This window comes from Mastomys coucha, unplaced genomic scaffold (assembly GCF_008632895.1).
Source record: "Mastomys coucha isolate ucsf_1 unplaced genomic scaffold, UCSF_Mcou_1 pScaffold20, whole genome shotgun sequence".
NCBI lineage: Eukaryota > Metazoa > Chordata > Mammalia > Rodentia > Muridae > Mastomys > Mastomys coucha.
This window is the reverse complement of record NW_022196903.1, coordinates 114,652,041-114,675,458: the sequence shown is the minus strand read 5'-3', so window position 1 is coordinate 114,675,458 and position 23,418 is coordinate 114,652,041. Positions and strand designations below refer to the sequence as shown.

General features: G+C 48.8%; 1 protein-coding gene across 5 annotated transcripts in view; it reads left to right on the top strand.

The window, feature by feature from the left end:
* The window catches only part of Iqsec3 (IQ motif and Sec7 domain ArfGEF 3), a 98,290-nt gene that overhangs the window by 9,935 nt on the left and 64,937 nt on the right, over positions 1-23,418 (top strand). For all 5 annotated transcript variants that reach the window (XR_004122290.1, XR_004122289.1, XM_031383287.1 and 2 more), the window contains one exon: positions 19,218-19,301. Coding sequence is in view for 2 of the 5 variants with exons in the window: in XM_031383287.1 (XP_031239147.1) it covers positions 19,218-19,301 (84 nt within the window). In the remaining 3 variants the exon portion in view is untranslated. Of the gene's footprint in view, positions 1-19,217; positions 19,302-23,418 lie in introns of those variants that run through there.

Below are 23,418 nucleotides of genomic sequence, written 5' to 3'. Positions count from 1 at the left end.
TCCCCCTCCTCCAGCTAACTGGTTCTTTCCAACCTCACCTCTGTAATCCTCTGCAAAACTAGACCTCCACACCCGTCCTCCTGTCCCTGGTGTTCTATCTGGGAAAGGCAGGAGTCCTAGACCCCCCTGCTCCGCCCATAAAGCAAAGCTCTGGGAGGAAGGCCCCCTAGAGAGTGGGCAGTGCTGTGGCTTAGCTGCTCCCAGGAGTTCTCAGTAGAGATACAGAGCTTCAATGGTACAGTACAGCGAAGTACAATAGAGAGAAGCCTTCATGGTTTTCTCTGCAGACTCTCCCCACTTGTCCTGAGGTCAGGAACTGGCACTAACTAGCTGCCTCTTTTTTAACTTGCCAGGTCAAACCAGCCTTCTTGCCTCCGGCAGTCAGGAATGCATTCCCATGCCTGCCACAGGCAGGGAACTCCGCAATTTCTTCCTTGATGAATGGTTCCAATCTACCACAATTTTCAATCAGTCCAAAAATTTAACACAATGATTATTTAAAAACAACAGAAACAAAAACTCTGCGAAGCATTTGGGAATTGTTTGATTGGGTCTAGCATCAGGATTTCCCTTACAGAGCCACTGCATACAAGAGGCTCTGCCCAGCAGCTTTGACTGTTTCATGCTACTCAGTAAGACACACACACACACACACACACACACACACACCAACTCCGAACTCCCACACCCAGGACTTCCAGAGTCAGGTACAGGCAGTGGACTGACAGCACTATCCTTTTACACAACTGGATTCTGATCCTACAGCCAAGACAGAGTTGATGCTAGTCCTCCCTCCCAGACCCAGTTACAGCTTTACAACAAACCCTCCCCTTGCCTGGGCCTCGATTTCCCTCCTACTCCACTGAACCAACCATTTCCTCCCTCGCCTTGTACCTTCAGCTCACCAAGAATAATGAAGCAGAGCCTTAGTGGGGAACACACCTCAAGGAAAGACCCTGGGAAGGGAGCCCAAGAGAGACTAAATGCTCTCGCTCTGGGAGTAGGAGAACTGTGGCCGGTGAGCCTCCGGAGGTGGAATGAAGGGGAATCCCGATGAGGCTTCAGTGCTAAGAACCCTACAATTTTCCGTTGAGGCCCCTGTAGCCATCAAGGCTTAAACCTAAAGAGCAGTAGGAGGGGGCTCTGCAGCCAGCCAGCCAGCCAGCCAGCCTCCCTCCGGAGCATAGAGACCCCCTCCGCACCCACCCCTGCTCGCCAGACCCCATAGTCCGTCGGGTCCCCAAGCCACAGGCAAACCCAGGAAAGTCCCTTCCTCCTCCACCCACTCCTGAGACTCCCGGCTGGGGGCGAGAGCGGAGGCCGGGCCTGAGAGTGTGGGCGGCTGGCTTGCTGACGAACAGCACAGGATCTCCTGGCCCACGCGCCCCCTCTGAGCTGGCGTCACGCTCCCTCGCGGAGGCGGGCATCCCAGCCTCGGGGAAGCCGCGCGCCCCCGCAGCCCCGCGCGCCCCCCGCTGCTGAGTCACGTGCGTGGAGGAAGAGCTGTCCTCACCTGCGCTCCGACCCTCGCCCCCTGCCGGGCCCTCAGCTGCCCCGGTGTCCCTCCATACTTTACTGCAGCCAGCCAGCCAGCCAGCCTGCCTTCTCTCCCTCCCACACCAACCTCCACACCCCACACTCACTCCCCATCCCCTCCACCACAGCATAGTGGGACGCACTTCTTCAGAACTGGCAGTAGGTGTGGGGGCAAGACTGGTCACCTGGTGCCCTTGCCCAGCCTTCTGAGGTCTAGCCTGGGTCTACCTGGGGATTCTCTTTAGAGAAGGGGAAGTAAAGGCAGGCATGACAGAGTCTTAGTTGAAAATGGTTTTGCCAAAGTCGAGATTTCTGCTCAGCATTTTCCCTCTCCCTCTCCCTCTCTCTCTCCCTCTCCCTCTCCTTCTCCCTCTCTCTTCCTCGTTCTCTCCCTCCCTCCCTTTCCCTCTCCCCTTCTCTCTCCCTCTTTTCCCCCTCCTCCCCTCCACCCACACGGGGGGGGGGGGTGTCTTCTTGTACCCAACATTCCTTGCAGGAGAATCCCAGCCTTTTTGCTAGAATGGTAGAATTGCAGTCCTAGAATCCCAAAGGGCCTCCTGGTTGGAGCTAAAATGTTAGGTGACTAGGGTCCAGGGCCGAGTTCGAATCCTGGCTTGGTGATTGTGAGTACTGCCCTGGTATTTCTCTCTGAGAGGGGAATGGTGATTAAGGTGGCAGGCAGCCATGGACCTACTAAGGACTCCCAATGTGGTACTGGTACTTCCTGTTAACTGGAGACCCTTCCAACGGCAAGAATACAGAAAGGAAGTGCTTTGGGGGGAGCACCAAGGACCTGTCCCACCTCCTGTGTAATCTAGAAGGCTCAGAACAGGACTCCTCCCTCCCTCTTATACTTGAAGACAGCTTATTCCATCCCCACCATACCTTCCTGTCCACCTCATCCCTCACTCCACACCATCACTGTCGTCTTTCAGACTGCCACACATGCCTTTGAGATGATCTGACTTGCCTCAGTCGTGCCCCAGTACAAAACAAGGAGCGAGCCTGAAGGCCAGAGGGTACATGGTCACATAGCTTAGGCACAAGCAGGCCCCTCCTGAGACTCTGTTCCAATGCCTGGAACTGCTGAGCTTGGGCTGTGGGCCTGGAAGCCCACTGGTTTTCCCAGCCCTTGGCTGCAGAGAAGAACCATCCGACCACACTCAAGTGCCAGGGTACTCTAGCTCTGGGCTTCTGGCCACCTCTACCTGTCCAAGGAGCTTCGCCCCACCCCATCCCCAGTGCTTGCGCTTTTCGTATTAAATTACATTTCATCAGTCTAATTATGACCTTTAATTGTTTTTAATTTGTTCTTTTCAAATACATAGTGCATTGATTTAGTTTTTTTTTTTTAAGTCAAGATGTATATACAGTTTGATGGAGTATCTCCAGATCCCCCAACATTTTATAATATAACCAGTTACCCCCTCCCCCCCGCCAACACATATACACACACACACTTCACCTTACCCCTACCTTGGAGCAACCAGTATGAGCAGTTTTCTCATACATTTATACATACACACATACATACATACATACATACACACACATACATACATACATACATACACACACACACATACATACATACATACATACACAGTTCTTTTTACACAGATTGTAATAACTAACTGCTGTTCTGTACTTCACACACACACACACACATTTGTTATCAAAAGAACTGTCTGGTAGCTGCTGAGTTCGTTGCATGGCCATGAATCTCAGCTCCTCAGAGCCTGCTGGTAGTTTTGGAAGGCAAGTTCTAGACAGCTTGCCTCTGTGCAGTCACTTGGTGTATGCTTTCCTGTTAGCAAAAGGGGTGAAAGGCAGGCAGCCATTACTTAGGGCCTTCATTTAAAATGCCCCCCCCCCCATGCTATGAACATTGGTAAATTGCAGTTGAAGATCCAGGGAGAATGTTTCTTGGGTGAAAAGAAAACTCTGGTTTAGCAATTTTTTTGTTCTTTGGGGCTCTCTTTGCTCTCAGGGTTGGAGAAGTGCCCCCAATAAAACGGTGAAAACTCGCAGTGTACCTGGTGAGTTCGCTGCTCTAGAGAAAGGACAAGTAGAGAAAACTGGAAGTAAGAAAGATGAGATATGAGCAGGTGTTGAGAAGTCCCCACAGGGAAGGTAATCTCTACATAAAGAGCTGGAGGCAGGAGGCAGTTTCTAGATTCTTGGGGTTCAGCTAGATAATTGCCTAAGCATGCATGGAGCATAGCCTGAGGCAAAATCAGAGAACTTGGTGGCTGTCTGAGTTTCTGATACTGTGATAAAAGAAAAAAAAAAAAACCCTGGCAAGAGCAACTTAGGAGCAAGAGGGTTTATTTTAGCTCACACTTTCAGGTTACACTCCATCCTTGTGGCAAGTCCAGACAGCAGGAAGCAGCTCTTCACATTGTATCCATAGTCAAGGAGCAGAGAGGAATGAATGAATACATTGTATCCATGTGCTAAGCTCACCTTGTCCAGTCTTAGAGTTCAAGAGCCTTTGCCTAGGGAATGGTGCCACCCAACAGTGGGTCTTCCCGCCTCAAATAAGGAAATCAAGATAATTCCTCACAGACCAATCTGTGACAGTCTTTCACGGACACTACCTTCCCACATGAACCTAGACTATACCAAGTTGACAAAACCAATTATCACGGTGAAGGGTGTAGCACATCTGGTAAGAGATTCTCAACCAGGATTCCACTCTTCTCCAGGCAGTTTTGGAAATGCATATAGATGCCCCTGAACTCGAAGTGGCTGACAGACCTGCTGCTAGATAATGTCTCAGCCAGCCTTTAGTGGGTCAAGACCCACTATGGCTGCATCCCCCACAGGATGCCGTGGCACATCCTGCAGTGCCCAGTGCAGCCTACATAATGAAGACCTCTGACAACAATAACAGTGCTTCTTGTCCAGGGAATTAAGGCCTGTGGAGAAGTGTTGAGAAAAATGGACTCATAGGATAAATTTGTGCAAAGAATCCTTATAGAGAACTTTGAATGTTGATTTGAGAAGACATTGGAAAGAAGACAGAAACAGGGAGTTCAGGTAGGAGGTTTGCAAAAATTCAAGAAGGTGAGAACTTTCAAAAGATATAATAGCACTATCATTATCACACATACTTAAATTAATGATAATTCTCTAATCTCTGCTAATACCTTGTCTGCATGTAAATTTCCCTGGTGGTAGCTAGACGGAGGCAGTGGCAGTAAACTCGGTGCTAGGCTGTCCAGGAAGTCGATTAATGTGGTTTACACCAGGAGCGACTGTCTCACAGTCCAGGCCACACCCCGTGCAGCCAGCCCCTCTCCAGGCACTGATGCTCAGAGTTGACAGACCACCTGCTCTGGGCTGTGGCTGTCACAATGACTGCCTGAGGAAGGAAAGGAATCACAGGCAACCAAAATGGTAGGCACTTATGTCCGTTGGATACGTACTGTGTGGCACTGGATCCTCAGAAACCTTAAGAAAAAAACCTCACTTGGTCTGGAGGGACTACAAGCTCTTCAGAACCTGGCAAGGGCTGCCTGTCTATGGCATTACTATTTCCCTACTCTCTTACCACAAATGACAATGCAGATCGGTGCCCTTCTTAAACCTAACCTTACAGTATGCATCTGAAAGAGACGGAGGTTGGGGATGAGTTCAAGGGTCGAGCCAAAGTCATCAGAAGGGCAAATTCTTCTGTTGAAATTCGGGCAGGCGGAGGTTGAGAGGTCCAGCAGAGCCTTGTGGGGGTGGGGATATTAAGTGGGCCTCTGGGTGGTCTAAAATCAGAAACCTGAGTCTGCTTTTCAGCCTCTGAGACTGAATAATACCAATAACTAAATGAGAAGTGGGGTGGGGGGGACTAAAGAAGACCAGGGGCAGAATGCTGGCGCACACCAGTGTTGGGAACGGTAAGGAGCTGAGATGCAGTGGCCAAAAGTGGGTAAAAAAAAATACCTTGGCAAACCCCAGGAATTGCAGCAGAGGCCGTCTCCTGCAGGCCATGCCCAGCAGGACAAGGAGGGACTGACCAATGCCCTCAGCAATATTTAACCAATTGTGACCTGGATGGCAAACATGATTCAGGTGGACTTTGGGGAGATAGGAAAAGGTCTTAAGAGAAAAAGCAAACCCGGTGCAACGTGTGGGCCTGATTTCATCCTGATTTAGATGAAGCAAATGGAAAGAGTCATTTTTAAGGCAACCAGGGAAATTTACATGCAGACAAGGTATTAGCAGAGATTAGAGAATTACCATTAATTTAAGTATGTGTGATAATGATACTGTTATTATATCTTTTAAAAGTTCTCACCTGTTAAAAATGCATGCTGAATAAAATGATGTTATTTCTGGGGTTTGTTTTAAGGGGAAAAAATACTCCACCAAAATACAGGGATGAAGATTAGCCAGCGGTGTTTGACGTGTCCCAGGGAAGGAGTGTAAAAGGAAGATGGGGTGTAGAGGATTGCATAGAGTGCGTGAAGAGATCTCTTTGATGAATTTTGCCATGAAGAGCTGTGAAAACTGGGGTGACAGAGGTGCTGCTCTTTCCAGTGGTAGAAGGGGTTCTCTGCTCAGCCGCACGCCAGCCAGCTCCATGTACTGGCCACCCACTGCAGGAAAACCTAAGCACTGCATAGCAATCAACGAAGACTCCCGGAGGAAAGTAATTGTTTAATCACTGTAAGTGCACAGGAAATGTGAGCATGCACTTACCACGGGGTGGGCACAGTATAAATGTTCTCTCAATATGTCCTAGTAAAATGTAATGTGTCTGCTCCATTCCACAACCCAAGCCACATGGGGTTGCTCTTCAGCTTGAAACCCAGGCAGCAGCTTGGCTAGGGTGTTGAGAGCCTCTCCTTTCCCCTGCCTCCTGTGGGTGACAGTTGCAAGCATCCAAGCTTCCCAGAGAAGGCTTTGCAAAATGCACCTGTCTGGGTATCTGCCCTGGACTTGGTCACAAGGGAATGCTTTTAGAAGGGGTTAAAATTAAGCCCTGGGATTCTGATGCCTCCCCCTCCTCACAAACCATTTGGCTGGAGCAGGCCAATACATTCATTTGCCAGCACATACTCCCTAATTTCATGCATGGAACAAGGTTAGAAACCCAGTGCATTGCTGAATAGAAAAAGGGAGTGGAGAGAAGGAACAAAGGGTATGTCTACTGAAGATGGACAATTTTATTTAGGCTCCTCAGGGAGGAGTCAGTGTCTATTGAGGTAGACTGCTTTCGTTGAGCACCTCCTGAACTCCAGACTCTGCTGCTGTCATCGGCACTGGGGACTCATGAGCTGATCAAAGGGTCTGCCATTGTGTATGTCCGTATCTCCTCACGGAGAGGAGGTGAACAATACATACAACAAGGAAACCTGTGAAGGTTCAGTCTACGCTCATAAGAATGGAAAGAGAATTAAAGGGTGGCTGGGAGGAGAGCTGTGCTGTTAGGCAGGACCCCCTGGGGAGGTGACATTTGAGCAGAGGAAAATTAAAACCTACAGTAGAAAACAAGTGCCGAGCTTGGCTGCCAGCATTGGAACGCCTGGGCTTGAATCTGCACAAACACCTTTCTATTGGGAGAGAAGTCCATGCAAAGACCCTGGGCTATACGACAATCGTATGCTCTAAGAAAACAAGAAGGGAAGGAGAGCAAAGAGACCTAGATAGGTAACGGGGAAAGATGAATGGAGATGGGGTTGGAAAGCAGTTTTGTGGGTGGAAGACTCACGGGAAGTCAAGGGGTTGCTGAGCTGAGGAATGATGTCACCCAGTAGCACATTAAACAACTGAAGGGCTAAGAGCCAAAAAGAGAGGTCACTCACTGCTATTCCAGATTCAGTCCTGAAGTATTTAATTTCTGTTGTGCATGGCATTTATGAGCATTTATTACCTCGTTTATCCATATAGCCCTGGTGGTAATGTATCACTATTCCCATTCCACAGAGGTAGAGTTTGACGGACAGAGAAATTAGGTTTGACCTACCCAAGGCCATAGAGAAAAAAATGAAGAGCCCTCTTCTGGCCTTGCACACGAGCTCTGTAGTCTGTTAAATCCTGCCGTGGCTGTCTCAGTCTTAGGGAAGAGTCCCCCTTCCCCAAGCAAAGCCTAGTTTTGGACATAAACCAGAGTTTAGGGACAAAAAGTCTGGTGGGGCCATGTCCATATGACAGTTGTTCATGTCGTCATAGCTGTGACCCTGGCCGTTGGCCAGCTTGTCTCTGTCATGCCAGGCAGGACCGGTGAGTGTTATCCACATGTAGCCAGAGGGTGACGGCTTACATCATCACAGAACTTTGACTATGTCCATGGTGTGTATGGTCAAGAGGGTTCATGTAGGTGATAAACACCTTTGGTTTGACCGTGAGTCAGGAACATTGCACAAATGCAGGTCTCATCGTTGGCCAGATTTAAACATTCCTGAAGACATGCACACAACTGAAGGAAGGTGAGTTTTAGGTCCCTGCTGCTCTGGTGCTGAACAGCAGGCCTCAGGGTGAGGCAGCCTCTGGAGCTGCCACTGGCTTGACGGCCCTGATTCACTCTATGGAGTCATCTTTGCTTGCTAGCCAGGCTTGAGTTTGCCAATTAATGAAGAGGTATCCTTTGAGGGAAGCTGGCAAGATGCAATGTAGGCTCAGCTTTGTAACTCGTGTGGTGCTGCCTGCCTGGCACTGGGAGGCTACCCAGTTCCTGTCAAATCTGATGGGGTTCAGATTAAAGCAGATGTTGAGCCCAACAGCTAACTGCCTGGGCTTGCAATGTAGAAGCAGAGAAGGCAACATGTGCCCTGGCCTTCTGGGGCTGGGGTAGGTGGCTCTAGGGGAGAAGGAAAGGTAGGAGAGACCTGGTGGCTCACTCAACTTGCAAACTGAGTTTCTGTTCTGAGTGAATCTCCACAGAGCCTTCCAGATGTGAAGTGAGGGTTATACGAAGGTGATATATGGAAAGGGATTACATGCCTTGAGCCTGTGGTGGCAGTGACGAATAGGTCCATATGTCTACGGCATGCTCTGGTGATTTCATTTGTGAGCTCACGCGCATGCATGCATGTGCCTGTATTCCCTAGATAACCCCCATTGCTTTTAAGTCACTCAGGAACCAGAATTTATTTATGGATTCTGTGACGAGTAGTGGCTGCTCTATCATGTGCCTGGCCATGTCCTGCACTGGATGTGGAAATGAACTGGCTACAGGAGTGGCTCTGAAAAGCTCATTCTAGTGTAGGGAGCTGTGCGATGCATATAAACCCCAGCAATGCAGCAGGAAAAAAAAAACTGGATGTTGCAGCCAGTTCGTCATCGGGAGAGCCACTGAGAGTCACGGGTACGTGCTTCAGGGCATCTCTTTAACAGCTGAGCAGCTCAGGCTGAAAGAGGTCAGAGAAGCTGCCTGTGGATCCAAAGCCATCTCAGTAAGAAGACAACATCTGAAGGCAGGTCTCACAAATCTACGGCCTACTGCTGTTCTGGGAACCCTCCCTTCTGCTATGATTTGAGATGAGGCCTCTGTGAAATCTCTCTTCCCCATGAATGAGTGGCTTCCTCTCAGCGTCACGTGACTGCAGGCACACAGCCATGCCATGCTGTGAGACTTGTGTCTTAAAACCAAGCCCCAAACTCAGCATGCAGTGGAGTCTCTCCTTTAAAGAAAACTGCATCCTTCCCAGGGCTTAATGGAGACAGTTCTTTTCTGTTCCACAGAGCCTGAACGAGGGAGGCCCGGCTGGAGTGGCAAGCCTTGTCTTTAGGGGTGGTCATCAAATGGCTGGCTGCTGAGGCTGCTTGGTGGTTGCTTTCTTCGTGGGTCTCTCTGGAGCAGCTGCTCGGATTCCCTCCTAGTGCTGGTTACCTGTTATTACCATTTAAAAAAAAAAAGGATCAGGAAATAAAACAGCTCACTCCTCTCCAAGGAGAGAAGCCATGAATGGAGGATGTTTTTAGGAGGCTCTGACCACTGACTACGGTAGAGCTGAGTCCATTGGGAACTGGAAAGTTCCCTCGTTTTGGGAATGAAATCATTGGGAATCCCTGTGGGAAGGTTCTGCTGATGGTCTGAGGAAGATCTCAGATTCCAGCAGGGGGACAAAAGAGCAAAGGGAAGGGAGACTCATTCAGCATCGTTTCTTCTGGAAGCTAGCCGAGGAAGAAAGGAGAGCTGACTAGTAGAGAAATCAGGGGTTCGTGACTGGAGATGGAAGCAACTGTTTGCACCCAAACAAAACAGCCTATGAAACTAACAGCCTTGAAGTCCGGTAGGAGGTGGAGAAAGGACTGGGGATAGAGAGGACCTGTTACTCAGAGCCACGTGGGGAAGAGGAACGACGGCCTACATTGGACCTGTTGATAGCAGCTGCCATTGATGAAGCTAACTCGTATTCACATGCTTTGTGTTTTAACCCATTGCCTCTCCGTAGCACTCTTAATTGAAGTTCAGCTTTTGCTACAGACTTGGATGTAGTCTGTCCCTGTCAAAGTTTGTGCTGAAGCTTGGCTCCAAGTATATTTCAACATATAAAATCTGAAGGTGGTGTGACCTTTAGTAGGTGGAACTTAGTGGGAAGTGATTGGGTCATGAGCTTTAAGGGATTAATGCCGGTCTCAGAGCAGTAGATTAATTCCCACAAGAGCAGATTAGGTCCCACAAGGGAGGCCTGCTATAACTTAGCTCAGCCTCTCCCAGCTCTCTTGTCTTCACACCGTATAAGTCCTGTCACACACACACACACACACACACTCACATACACTCATATACACACACACACACACAAACACATACACTCACATACACACACACACATACACACACACATACACACACATATACTCACATATACACACACACACACACACACACACACACACACACACCTGCCATCTTGTGCCCGCTGCCATGTTTGGGTACAGCTAGGGAGACCTTCCCATAGCCATACTGTGTGGACTCTCCAACTTCTAACATCCTAAGCCAGGATATTTTTTTGTTTTTGATACATGCAGCATCCGGAATTTGGTGACAGTAACAGAAAACAGAGTGAGGTAATTACACATCCCTTACTAACTCCTTCCACCATGAGGAAATGGCTGTAAAGTCCACGGCATTGGGAAGGACTGAATGCTCATCGAGGCTCCCTGTACCGGTGACATCGGGTAGGCTGCCAAGAGCCACTACAGGCAGCTCCTCAATATAAGAGCAGGGCTGAATGAGGTGGGGCTAGGTTTCCCAGTGACGATCAAGGACTTAGGATTAGAATGCTTAGATGCTTTGCTTGAGGAAGTAGAGTTGGCTTTTGATACAGAGTCTTGCTCTGCGGGCTCATCTGACCAGGAGGTCACTACTTACTCCAGGGTGACCATGAGCCCAGGGCAATTCTCTTGCCTCATCTTCTATAAGAAGTGGTTTTCTACCTGAGGGGTCACGACCCCTTTGGGGGGTCGCATATCAGATATTTACATTACAATTCACAATAGTAGCAAATTTACAGTTATGAAGTAACAACGAAATAATTTTACAGTTGGGGGCGGGGGGGTGGGTTTCACCACAACATGAGGAACTGTGTTAAGGGTCACAGCGTTAGAAGGGTTGAGAAGCACTGGTCTGGCGTGTTCAGGTTGCCGGTGTAAGCCTCCCATGTTGCTCTTTTGTTTGGTTTTGCCCCATGAAGGAAACTTGCCGCATCCACCCCCAAATTAAAGCTAGTAGGTAGCTCTATTGCATAAACAGACCACACCATACTTCCATGCAACAGAAAGCTTACGGTCTTGCTTCTCCACATTCTTCTTAACTTTGATGTTCCCAGAGTGGCTGGTGGTTCATTACAAGACCAGCTTCCTCTTCATGACGACACCTGAAGCTGCAGCGTGCTCTCAAGAAAGGTCTGGCTGAAGGGGACAGGCAGATGCCCACTACCCAGGACTCTGTCACCCATCTTTCTCCTGGTAGCAGAGGTGGGAAGATCTGAGAAGGTTACCCTAAAGGAAAGTGAGAAAGCATCAGAGGCTCCATGTGGAGATGCCCTGGCAGGCTCTGGCAGGGCCCTGTAGCTAACTGGGCGGTCACCATGTCCCAAGACTAACACGACATGGCTTTCTGTGCTGTGAGTGCCAGCTCCAAGAAGAGCTGTCATCACTCAACATACTGAGATCTTCCACACCCTTCTATGTCGCTGTCAGTGTGCCACTAGGCAGAGGACATCTACACTGACATCTACAGTGAGCTGTGGCTGCCCTTCCCTGGAGCAGCGACTAATAGTATTAGCAGTAGTCATTAAGAGTCTGGCCCTACACAGGACTTAACTTTCTCTCACGGTGACTTGCCGTCAGAGTCCAATCCCCACCACTCAGTGAAAAAAACAATGGGGATAGGAGCCTAATTTATGACAACTATCATTGCATCCCAAACAATGCATCCCAGGAGCCTCACTTATGACAACCATCGTTGCATCCCAAACAATGCATCCCAGAGTGGGCTGTGGTCCACACAGGTGTCCATCTTCAGCTCAGGTATTTTCTGTGAGTCCCAGGGACTCGCAGGTCTCAGGCCTGGCTCCCTAATTTCTTCCATCCAGCTATCCCACCCCTAGGTTTCTCGTTGTCCCACTTCCAGGCCCCTACACTCCTCCAGCTCAGTGATGAGCCATCTGGTCTCTGCAAAAGCAATCTAGCAGGAGGAAGCAGGAAATACAGCATCTCCTCCCGCAGCTGGGAGGGAGGTTAATACTCAAGTGACCCGGGGTTGTGGGCAGAGGGAGGATTTAAAGATGAAATGGCTTAATAGGCTCTGGAAAAAGTAAGAAGGGAGAAAGGGGGAACACAGATTTGGTCTTTTTCTCTTTTAAAACCAGTTCTATTCGGGTGCAATTATATACAAGGAAATGCACTCACTATAAGGGTACGGGTTGATTTGCTCCAACAGACGTCTGCCGTTGTGTAGCTGCTGTCATTTATCAAGATGTAGAGCATTTCCATAGCCCCAGATGACCCGAGTTCCTTCTGCATCAGGCCTTTCCTGTGTGGCAGAAACAGACCCTCCGCCTTTTCTAGACTGGCCTTGATTTACTGGAACACATTGGAGATCCATCCATATTGGGGTGTGCGGACTGGCTCCCCTTTACACGGCATGTATTCCACCGTACAGATATGTTACAATTTGCTTGTCCCTTTAGCAGATAAGTGGGCATTCAAACTATTTCTTTTTTCCCCTACGATGGGTATCTGCTGCTATGAATAGTTTTGTGTTCCTATGCGTTTTTATCTTGAGTAAATACAGTGGCAGGGGCATATGGCAAAAGTGTATTTAACTTTATAGGAGACTACCAGACTGCCTTTTTGCCTCCCCATTGGAGGCGTGGGAGAGTTCCAGCAACTGTACAACCATGGCGACACTTGTGGTCAGGAATGAAAGGCCACCTCCTTACATGGCCCCCTCATGGTGTGCCTTTGTATTTACTGCTGTACTTGATCCTCTTCAAAGCCCTGCCAGGCAGACGTTGCTGCTGGCCTGACGGAACTATTGAGAACATGGGTGTCCTAAAAGACAAGTGACTCAGGAACACATAGGGATTGGGATCCATGTGTGGGACTTCCAACGCCTGGGAGCTGTACCACAAGCTAGCCTGAGATAGGATGATGGCAAGACCTCTGGCTGGGAAGAAATGCTTCTTTTGGACTCTGTGGACAAATGGGCTCAGAAACACTGACCCTTCACATGGACAGGCTGCAGTGGTCTGCCCTAAAACAGCCTTGGGCTGGTCCCACCCTAGAAACCCGAGGAACAAACCTGCTATTCCTTTCTCCTGTCTCTTAGGTTCCCTCCTCACAGCCTCTGGAACACAGTTCCTTCAGGTGGGGATGGTTCTCCAGAAGGGTGGGAAGGGAAGGATGAAGAGAGAAGTTGTGTCCTAGAGATTAGGGAATGAGGTACAGGCTTTGGGATAATGTCAGGGTAAGCGGCGTCAGACCTGAGCAGAGGGGATCACGTGAGACTGTAATTCCCCAGGCTCCTTGGCTTCCTTCCCAGCTGCAACCACACCAGAGCTTTAACCTTTGTCAGTGTACTGAGAACCAGCCTTGTGCCAGGCACTGATCTCGGTTTCCCAAAAGGGCCAGGGCTGGTTCCCCAGACCAGCCCGTTGAGCATCCAGCCTGTGTCTGTACTAACCACTTTTCCTGTTGCCCTGATGCAATACTGATGCCAACTACTTATGAGAGGAAGTGTTTATTTTGACTCATGTTTACAGTCAGTGTGTGTGTGGGGGGGGGGGGGGGGGGGGGGTTGGTCCGTCATTCAGGTGGGAGGATGCAGTGGCTGGGTCAGCTCAGCTGTTGTCAGAGGGAGTGTGTGGTAGGGCTCCTCACATGGCATCCAGACCAGGAAGCAAGGAGCTCTGACTCAAACCAGAGCTGAGTAGACTCTTCACAGGCTGGACTCCATGTCTACAGGGTGCATGGACTTCCAAAACACCATGGCACTAGCTGGGAACCAAGTGATCTGGCACATGGCCCTGGGGATGTTGGGCTGTGCTAAGTGTGGGTGAGTCGCTTACCCTCTTTCCTTTGTGTATAAAAGGGGCTGGCAGTGCGCACCATGAAGAGATGCTGTGAAGAAGGAGGTAAACACCTGTAGACTTGACACACCAGTGGACATTCACAAACACAAAGCGCCTCCGTTTCTTCTCCTTTTGAGGGAGTTTTGTTGGGAGAGGGGGGTTTTGTAAAGATGAACAATCGTATGTGTAAAAACGTTTAGGAACAGTATAAAGTGATAAAACACCCTTACTGGTGATTTCTTCCACATTTAATCATCATTTTTCTGCTCTCTGTCACTTATCAATCATCTACCATCCATCCTGATCACCCAGACCTGTGCTCTCCCAGTTTTCCCACTGATGGCCCTTTTGTGGTCCAGGACCTGTGCTCCTGGTACATCACATGCAGTTCCCGTGTCTCCTCAGTATCCTCTCTGTCAGATTCCGTCTCCTGTGGTTTTTATGTTCTCAGAAGTTTGGGGGGAAGTATTAGTGGAGCATCCCTATTTTAGAACCTACACTGTCTGTGTGTTTCTCGTGATCACACCCGGCCTATGAGTTCCAGAGCAGGAAGACCACAGGGGAAGCACCTTTCCCATTTCATCTTTAGTGAGAATGAGTTGGTTCTTCGGCTCCCTCCTTAACGCTGCTCCCCTTCAGGGTACAGGGAAGGGCTGTCTGCAAAGGATGTAGGTAACATTTAGCCAATGGAAGCTAAGGCCTGCTCGGGTTAGGGGACTTGGAACATGACCTTGGGCAAAGGAAGGAATCTAAACCTGCAACTCAGTGTGGGCTAAAACCTCAGTGGAAGGCAAGGCAGGAAGCTTTGGGAGAGTTGGGGAGGCTCTAGGAAAGTGGATGGAGGGACAGTGGGAAAAGGGTCGAAACCTCAGCCTCCAAGGGACCCCAAAGCATAAAGTTCAACAAAGACTGAACCCCAGCAGCATTGCCAACTAGCCAGTAAAAGGCTTCCTGGACATTAGGCTTGTATCAGCCTTGGCATGTATCAGTGCAGTTATAAAACTGAGGGTCTGGGACCCCTCAGGGCATGCCTTCCAGGACTGGACAGCAGAGCAGATAACAGCCAGTCCCCTCAGGCACTCCGTGTCAGCTGGTGACTGCAGCTTGCTAGGTTCTCACGAGGCTTTACCTGAACATTTTGTTTATGTGCCCCACCTCCCATTGCTGGGGCTCTGAGCCTGTCTGCTTCCTGAAAGAGTCCTGCCTTCAACTCCCATTTTCAAGCCAGGAAGTTCTGGGTATTATTACAATGTCTTTTGGTTCCAGACAGTTCTCTGTAAAGTTTCTGATTTGTCCCAGGAAGCCAGAGCTGGAGGAGGAAGTAGAGGAAGCTGGAAGACTGATCATAGGACAATCCTAGAGACATTGTCTCTATCCTGGGCCTCAGTTCTCATCTGTAGCATGAGTGGTTAGAGCCAGACATTTAGTTTCCCCCCTCTCCTCCTCCTCTTTTTCCTCTCTCTCCTCCCCCTCCTCCCCACTATTATTATTTGTTCTCCCCATTCTTCTCTCTGTAGGGAGTGTATATGTTCACATGTGCGTGTTCCTGTGCATGTGGAAGGTTGACATTAAGTATCTTCCTCCATGGATTTCCTTTTGTCTTTTTTTGAGGGGATGGGAGGGGTGGAAGGAGATTCTGATTGAACACTGGGTGGCTGGTGGGAAAGTTTCTGGGGATCCTCTTATCTCTGTGCCCAGACAGCTGGAGTACTTACTGGCTGGGTACCTGGACTCGGGTCCTCATGTTTGGGTGACAAGCACCTAACTCCTGAACCACCATCGCAGCCCCAATTATTTTCTTTGTTGCCCTTATATCTATTCTTTGGCCACGGTAGACATTGAATTCATGCTCTTAGACATGCCAAGCCTTCACTCTCTCATTGAGCTATGCCCACAGCCCTTGCCCTTTTATAATGCCATATTAGTTGAATAACAAATTAACAAATCTATAATCATAGGCTATATCCTAACCTATAATCAACAATCCTTTAAATTAGAAATTCCAAGATAAAACTAATATGTGATTCCTGAAGTGACATCAGGAATCAGGAGTCAGTTGGTTTCTGATACTCTCTGTTCCCATCCAAGTACATATTCAGTTTTAATGTATTTACAGTAATAACATAAACACAAATTTAAAGCTGATGTTTTTGACCTTTTTTTTTTGGTCACTGTCACACCAAGCATTGCTTTTTTTTTCTCTTGTATGTCTGGCCTCTTCTCTTTTCATCTCAGCTTTGTCTGATGCAGTAGCCAAAATTAACAGCTTGGTTTACACATAAAACGTGGAGCACCCACATGTAGAATTCACATTCAGGGATGTCTTAGTTTGTGTTCTATTGCTATGATAACCAGCCTGACCAAAGGCGACAAGAAAGAAAGGGTTTATTTGGCTTACACTTCAATATAGCAGTCCATCACTGAGCTTAATTTTCATTCTGGAGGCAGAAGTTGACACGGAGACCACCAAGGAGCAGGGGACCACCATGCACCGGCCTGCATCTTGTGGCTTGCTCAGCTTGCTTTTTTATACAACCGGGATCACCTGCCCAGGAATGGCACTTCTCACAGTAGCCTGGGCCCTCCCACATCAATGATTAATCAAGAATAGGCCTCCCACAGACTTCCCTACAGGCCCATCAGATGCAAGCATTCTCTCAATTGAAGTTCCCAGATTTTCCAATTTAGCCCTAAGTGTGGACATCTATTCTCAAACCAAGAGATAAAGTGCTGGTTCTTTTGGACAGGTATGTAACTGCAAGGTATGGATGAGGTCCCACAGGTTTACCACCCATTCCTGGATGCCTGGAGTGTTGTTTCTAGCTGTTCTTTCTTCCCACAAAGCAATGCTCCCTTAAACATTTGGATTAAATACCTTTCTGAGAAATATTTGAGCCCTTGCAAATATAAAATCCCATCAGCGGTATTTCTGGAAGGGAAGACATGTCCTTTCTAATCCCCCAAGCAGCTATAAGAATTCATACCTACTCAGGCAGAGCCGAGAGCCCTGTCTCCCACAGCCTCATTACACTGGGAGTGAGCAATCTTGTTAATGTTTGCTCATCTGATGGATAGGCTATGGTATCTCAATGCTAGCTTAATTTGCATTTTGCCAGTTACAAGCTATGTGGAACATCTCTTCTTATATCTAGTGGCTCAGATTTCCTCTTCTTGTAAGAACTAGTTCCCCATTTTTCTCTCCTGGTTTTTTGTCTTTTCCTTGTGGATGCATTAGAGCTCAACATAAGAAGACTATTAACTTGACAGAATAGCCAAGAGAAGCAACTTGAGGCGCAAGAGGTTTATGTTAGCAGTTTTAGAAGTCACAGTTCAGCATGGCAGGGGAGACATAGGGACTGGAGCAGCTTAGACCGTAGTGGTGGGAACCTCTGATTGGTGGTAGTAGAGATTTGCAGTGTGGCTTTATCCATATGCTAGAAGCTCAGGAAGCAAGGGACAGGACCAGAAAGAACTCCCAGGTACCCACCTCTATCAGCCAGGCCTCTTATCCTAAAGGTTCAAAAGCCTTCCCAGACAGCAGACCAAGTGTTCAAACACAGGGGCCCACAGGAAACATCAGACTCAAATCTTAACACCTTCTTCTGTAGATGGTGCAAAATACCTTCCCAATCTATTGCCTTTGACTTGCAATAGTACTGTTGTATAACAGTAGGGTTTCACTACATAGTACTAGCTAGCTTTGAACGTGTTATATGGCTCAGGCTGGTCTCAAACTGACCCATCTACCCCAACTTCTAATACATCACAATGCCAGCATATCTTTCTCTTATTGGCATCTTTGTCTTCTGTTTTGTTCAAAAGCATCTTCCCAACTCATAAGCTATAGTTCTGTTCCTTCTGGGTTTTTTTCCCCTTGCTTAAACGTATACTCTCTGTGTTATTATGTTTATCTATTTAAGGCAGGCTCCATTGTTACTTTCTTCCATGGATATAGCTGAATGTTGTGCCCTATATAGATCTCTGATCTCAGAACGTAGGGACTCTAAGAGGTGCCTGGGTAGTGGATTCCAATATTGGGTTGGGGGCCGGGGAAGGGTTGTCTGCGAAGTGGCACAAAAATCTCTGCTCCCCAGAGACATAACTGTTTCCCCTTTGTTGTTCTACAAAATGTGCTTTAAGTAAACTGTTAGTTTGGACAAAGTACTCTGGACCTAAAGGAGGTCTGGAGCCCTCTTTCAGATGACCCAGGATGAATCTAGACTGTCAGGTCTAGACTTAAGAAGGAGGAGTTCACAACAGGACAAGGTAACATCGCCCAACAAGTGTAGTATTAGCTCCAAGTTGGCTCAAAGCAGGTACCAGAATCACAGTGTGTTAACAGGGAGGGGACCCTGGTAGCCTGCAGTGTATAAAGGGACCCTGGTGCTTGAACCCTGGCCAGACCACATGAACTGAGAGGCCCTGGGGTGCAGAACCTAGGCGCTAGTATATTTTAAAATCTGGTGGCTCTAAATAGTCAGCTAGGGTTGAGAACTTCTCCAGTTCAACTTCCTGATCTCAGTAAAAGTGCAAGTTGTCTCAATAGAGTTGATAGGTGGAGGCTCACAGAGGTGAAACATGAATACAGCTGGCCAAGCCATCCAGAGCTCCAGGGAGAACCCACATGCCCACTGTCTCGTCCCAGTCGGGCATCTTGCTGACATCTCTCACCAAGCAGCACACCCCAAACTTCCAGGAGGCAGCACGAAGTCCCTCTGCAGGCTCAGAGGCTTTGCATGCATGTGATGGGCTTAACAGCAGTTTACAGATGCCAAGTCCTCGTATTTAGACCTCGTTCTTACAGAACTTCTTAGGAACAGGATTGTAGAGAACTGGAATAAAAGAGGTCTCCATGAACAGAGAATCGCAGGTGGGAGCCTCATGCAGAGATGTGCTCTGCAGTATAAGAGCAGGAGACCAGGGAGACTGTGCTAAGGGCCCGTGTTTGAATTAGCCCGGGAGTGATTGGGAAAACCTGGGTGAGCAGACAGTGTGTTCTGCACACTCTTCCAGAGCGATGTTCGGTTGTGGAGGGCAAAGGGGGGATTCAGGTAGGGAAAGGGCAGCCAGGTTTTGTGGGGAGCAGATGCTGAGGGGTCTTCAGAGCTGGGCTCAGCCGGCCTTACACTCTGACCTTGTCCCCATCTCTGCCTGCAGGAATGAGACCGTGCTGCATCAATTCTGCTGCCCCGCCGCTGACACCGAGCAGAAGCCTGCCTGCTCCGACCTGGCTTCCCACAGGTGCGAACCGGACCTTCCTCGGCTCCCTGCCACCCTCCCTCCTCTCTGAGCCCAGCATCCAACATGAGCTGCTTTGGCCTCCTGTTAGTCTTGTGTGGTCCGTTTGCTTTTCTCTGCCTTCCCATCCTCCCACTCCTCTTTCCTTTCCTCTGGTCCTACATGAGCGATTCCCACTCTCCAAGGTCATTATACACCATTGCTCTATACCCAGCCATGTTCCTTCCTTCTGAGAAGCTTGTGTAAATTATGGATTTGGCAAACAAGAGAGATGATTTTTGACTCTATACGTGTGGGTATTCCTTGTGACCAGGCGGCTGGACTCAGTGGGCTCAACCCGTGCACTCTGCCTGGCCTTCCAATAGCAGATTCAGTTTTCCTACCAATCTTTCTCCTTCCAAAAAGGGGTCAAGGAGACTGGCTTTAATTGTAAGGATTTCTCAACCCTCACTGGGCTGGCTGACAACCTGGAGAGGAAGGGCAGCAGGGACAGCGGGCTTGGTGTCCCTGTCCTGTGCTGTCCTCATTCTGTCTAAGTCAATCACACGCCCTCTTGCCTCAGTCACCTTTGCTGTGGTCCTGTCACCGGGCTTTCACCACACCCCCTCTGTGCATCTCACCCTCCCTGCCTTGTGCTTCTAGCATCCCCCCCCCTCACCCACATCACTGTCACCTCCCTTTATCTTTCATCTTCTCTCAGTCTCTGCCGATCTCTCACATTTCTCTTTCCTTCACATCACCTGTATTCTGACCCCATTTCGAAACTCCAAAAGTGGAAATTACGTTAATTCTTTAACATCCCTGGCCCTCAGTTTCCTCATCTGTAGTGTAAAGGGCTGGGTCTGTCTAGAAAGTAGCTGTTTACATGTAATGTTACTGATCTCTGAGTAGCTCCGTGAGGCAGAGCAGGCAGGGGGTCCTCCCTGCTGTGCTTGGGTGCAGAGGGAGGTTGATTCTCAAACAGTCCACAGTTATAGGTAGTCAAAACTAACACCTGGGCTGACTTAGGGACTTGAACTCTCAATACTTACCATTTTCATATTTGAGATTCCATGAGTCTATAATTGTATCTCTTTTTACTCCTTGGGAAACAATAAGGAATATAAAAAAAAAAAAAAGCACACTCACACATACACAACTCACACACACACACACACACACACACACACACACACCAAAAGGCATTGCTACTCAAATGTCCTTAAGAGGAGTAACAGAAAAAGTCAAGACTCTGAGGCATATACTAGGGGCCAACAGAGAGACACATAGTCTGGGTTCTTAAACCCAAGGCTTAGGAAGAGGTGGGAGTTCCCTGAAGGTGGCCAGGATGGAGGAGGGGAGACAAAATGGAAAGGCTAGGTGTGCTCCATTTTGCGTGGTCTCTCCCAAGTTTGGGGCAGAAGACACACAAGGCTCACTTGGCCCCTTGAGAAGCCCTCTGCTCTCATCAAGTAGGATAACAAAGTGAACAGTTTATCAAGAAGTTAGAAAGAAGAGCAATTCGAGACACCAGGGGGTTGGCGGGGAGGAAAGAAGAGAGGAGTTCTGTGAAGGCACAGGTGACAACACTGCAGGACAAGACAGAGGGCACTGGCTCCTTCCTTTGGACGGTCACTGTTGAGTTGGCAGAGGAGAAGAAGTGGCCTCCTGCCCAAGCTGTCAAAGCCATCTTCAGTGAGCATTGTCCTCGCAGTGCCTAAGCATAAAACTCCTTTGGGAAGGGTAAACAAGGATGCTAAGGCCCGGGTGGGGCAGACTTTTCCCTTGCCTCTCTCCTACTCTCATGGTCTTCCGTGTCCTGCTGCTTGGCTCCCCTGGACCCACTGTATCCAGCAGCATCAGGAAGGAGTGCAGTGCCCTGTGAGGGTGATGATTTTCAAAGCTTGGAGTGGATAGTAGGAAAACCTTTCTTTTACTTCCCAAAGAATTGCTGTGTCTCTGCTAGAAATTCAGGCAATAGGCTTAGAGATGGAAGTGCTAGAGGAGAAAAACCGAGAGGTGGGAGTCTCTCAGGAATGTTCCAAGAGGGACTCTCGGGCCCCTACATGGAACAGAGTCATTTCTGCATGAGACAGGCAATCATCCCAGCTCGGTGGCCTGTCTCCAGATTTCAACTACAGTCTTGTCTGTCTGGCTCATAGTTTCCTATAGTCTGTTTTATCTATTGTTTCTGATGCCAGATTCTTGGATCCTTTGGAAAGACAACAACTCATATGTCTGTTGGCTTCTGGGAAAACTGCAAACTAAGACAAATTTCCTCCCATTAGAATCCCAACGTCTGCTCCTGACCCTATCACTGAGCCTCACACAGACCTTTGTCCCTTCCCTTGGACCAGGCATCCCAACTCCAGAGACAATAGACTAAATTTCCCGACAGCTCATCAAGAAGGCCATATCAAGACCAAAGACCAGACTATAGGCTAGCACAGGCCTTCCAGAGCCTCTGGACTACCCTTAAACATCTTGCCATGACCAGACCGGTTTCCTACCACCTCTGTCAGTCTCCAGACAGAGTACTCCTGGAGACAAACTTAACTGGTCTCAATAGAAGACTTTGAGTAACAGAGAATCCAAAACCAGTAAGATCTTTTATCCAATTCTGGAAGTTCCTCCTCTTTTTCCTCTGCTTTCCAGCTGAGGTCAACACAAGTTTGTAGCATATCATTCTCCTATTGCAGGGCTGAGTCAGGGACCTACCTGTTTCTTAATCCTTGGGCTCTTCTCTTAGAGGATGCAAGAGTTTACCTGTCTGTTCAATTGTGTTATCTTGAGGCCAACACGATAGACAGAAAGTCACAGGGGTCTAGAGGGACCCCCACTGGCTCCCAAAGAAGCAAAAGGCCCAGCCATAGTAAAGAGAGGACAGTCTCCCTGGGTCTCCAGCTGGTGTCTGTGTCAGGAATTACTCTCTCTAGACCTGGAGCCTGCCAGTGAGCTCTGCTTTTTGGAGAGGGAAGAGCTGAAAATGAGTAAATCTGAAAGCTTGTCTGTGAAGGGGAGGCAGGGATGGGTACCAGGGAGCCAGGTGCAGAGGAGCCATTGTGGACTAGCAGAGGCTGCTGAAGCAGGATGAAAAGACTGACTCCCACACAGCTCGGGCAAACGGCCTGTGCCGGCTAGCCAGGAAAGCGAACCCTCGAGTGGGAGCTTGGGGAGCTAGAGGAGCCCCACTCCACAGCATCTCACATTGCATCCGTGTGACTGGGCAGGAAACAGCAGCTATGAACCAGCTTCTTCTCTTCCCACCACTGGCTGGGGACCTGGTGCTGGCCCCCTCCCTCCCTCCTCCTCACTTCAGTGAAAATGGGGCTGTGCTCTAGGAGCTGAATAAGCTTGTAATTGCAGCTACCAGTGACATTCAGAACAATGGATGACCCAAGAGCTGGCCAGCCACCTCCCGGCCTCTCAACATCTCTCAGAATTGCAGCCCACTTCTCTCTGTGGGTGATAATAGGACTGAGGTGAGGATGGTTGGCTTCCATTAGAGAAATGGGAGGTGGGTGGCAGGATTGGCCTGTGGCAGAGGAAACCCAGCAAGAGGAAGAGAAACCCACAGCTGGGAAGCCTGAAGCCCCAGCATCCAGAGGAGAGTTCTCCCTTGGTGCCTGCCCCATCTCTGTTGTCTCAGCCTTTTTCCAGGCAGTCGTCCCAGGATACCCATGTCTGTGAGACAGATGTGATGTCCAAGTGCACACAAGGACTCATGGCAGAAGGACCATGGCCGGAGAAATCTGGTAGCAGAGCCGGGTCCAACTCCAAGGCCTAACCTCCCCAGATGCTGACACTGGGAATTTTTTTCCCCTTTTAGAGCTCAAGGAAAAACCATCTAGCCACTTCATTAGATCTTAAGCCACATATATTTCCTTTTAAAAGTCTAGTGGATTTAGAAACAAAAAGGAAAATAAAAAATGTTCTCAAATCATACAGCATGATAATATTTGAGTGGACAACCTTCTACTAGTTTGTTTCTCTATGCCTTGATTTTTATGTTTTCCCACCATTAAAAGAAGAGAAGGAGGAGGAGGAAGGTGAGGGGGAAGGAGAAGGAGGAAGAGGAGGAGGAAGAGGAAGAAGAGAAGGAGGAGGAGGAGGAGAAGGAGGAGGAGGAAGAAGAGAAGGA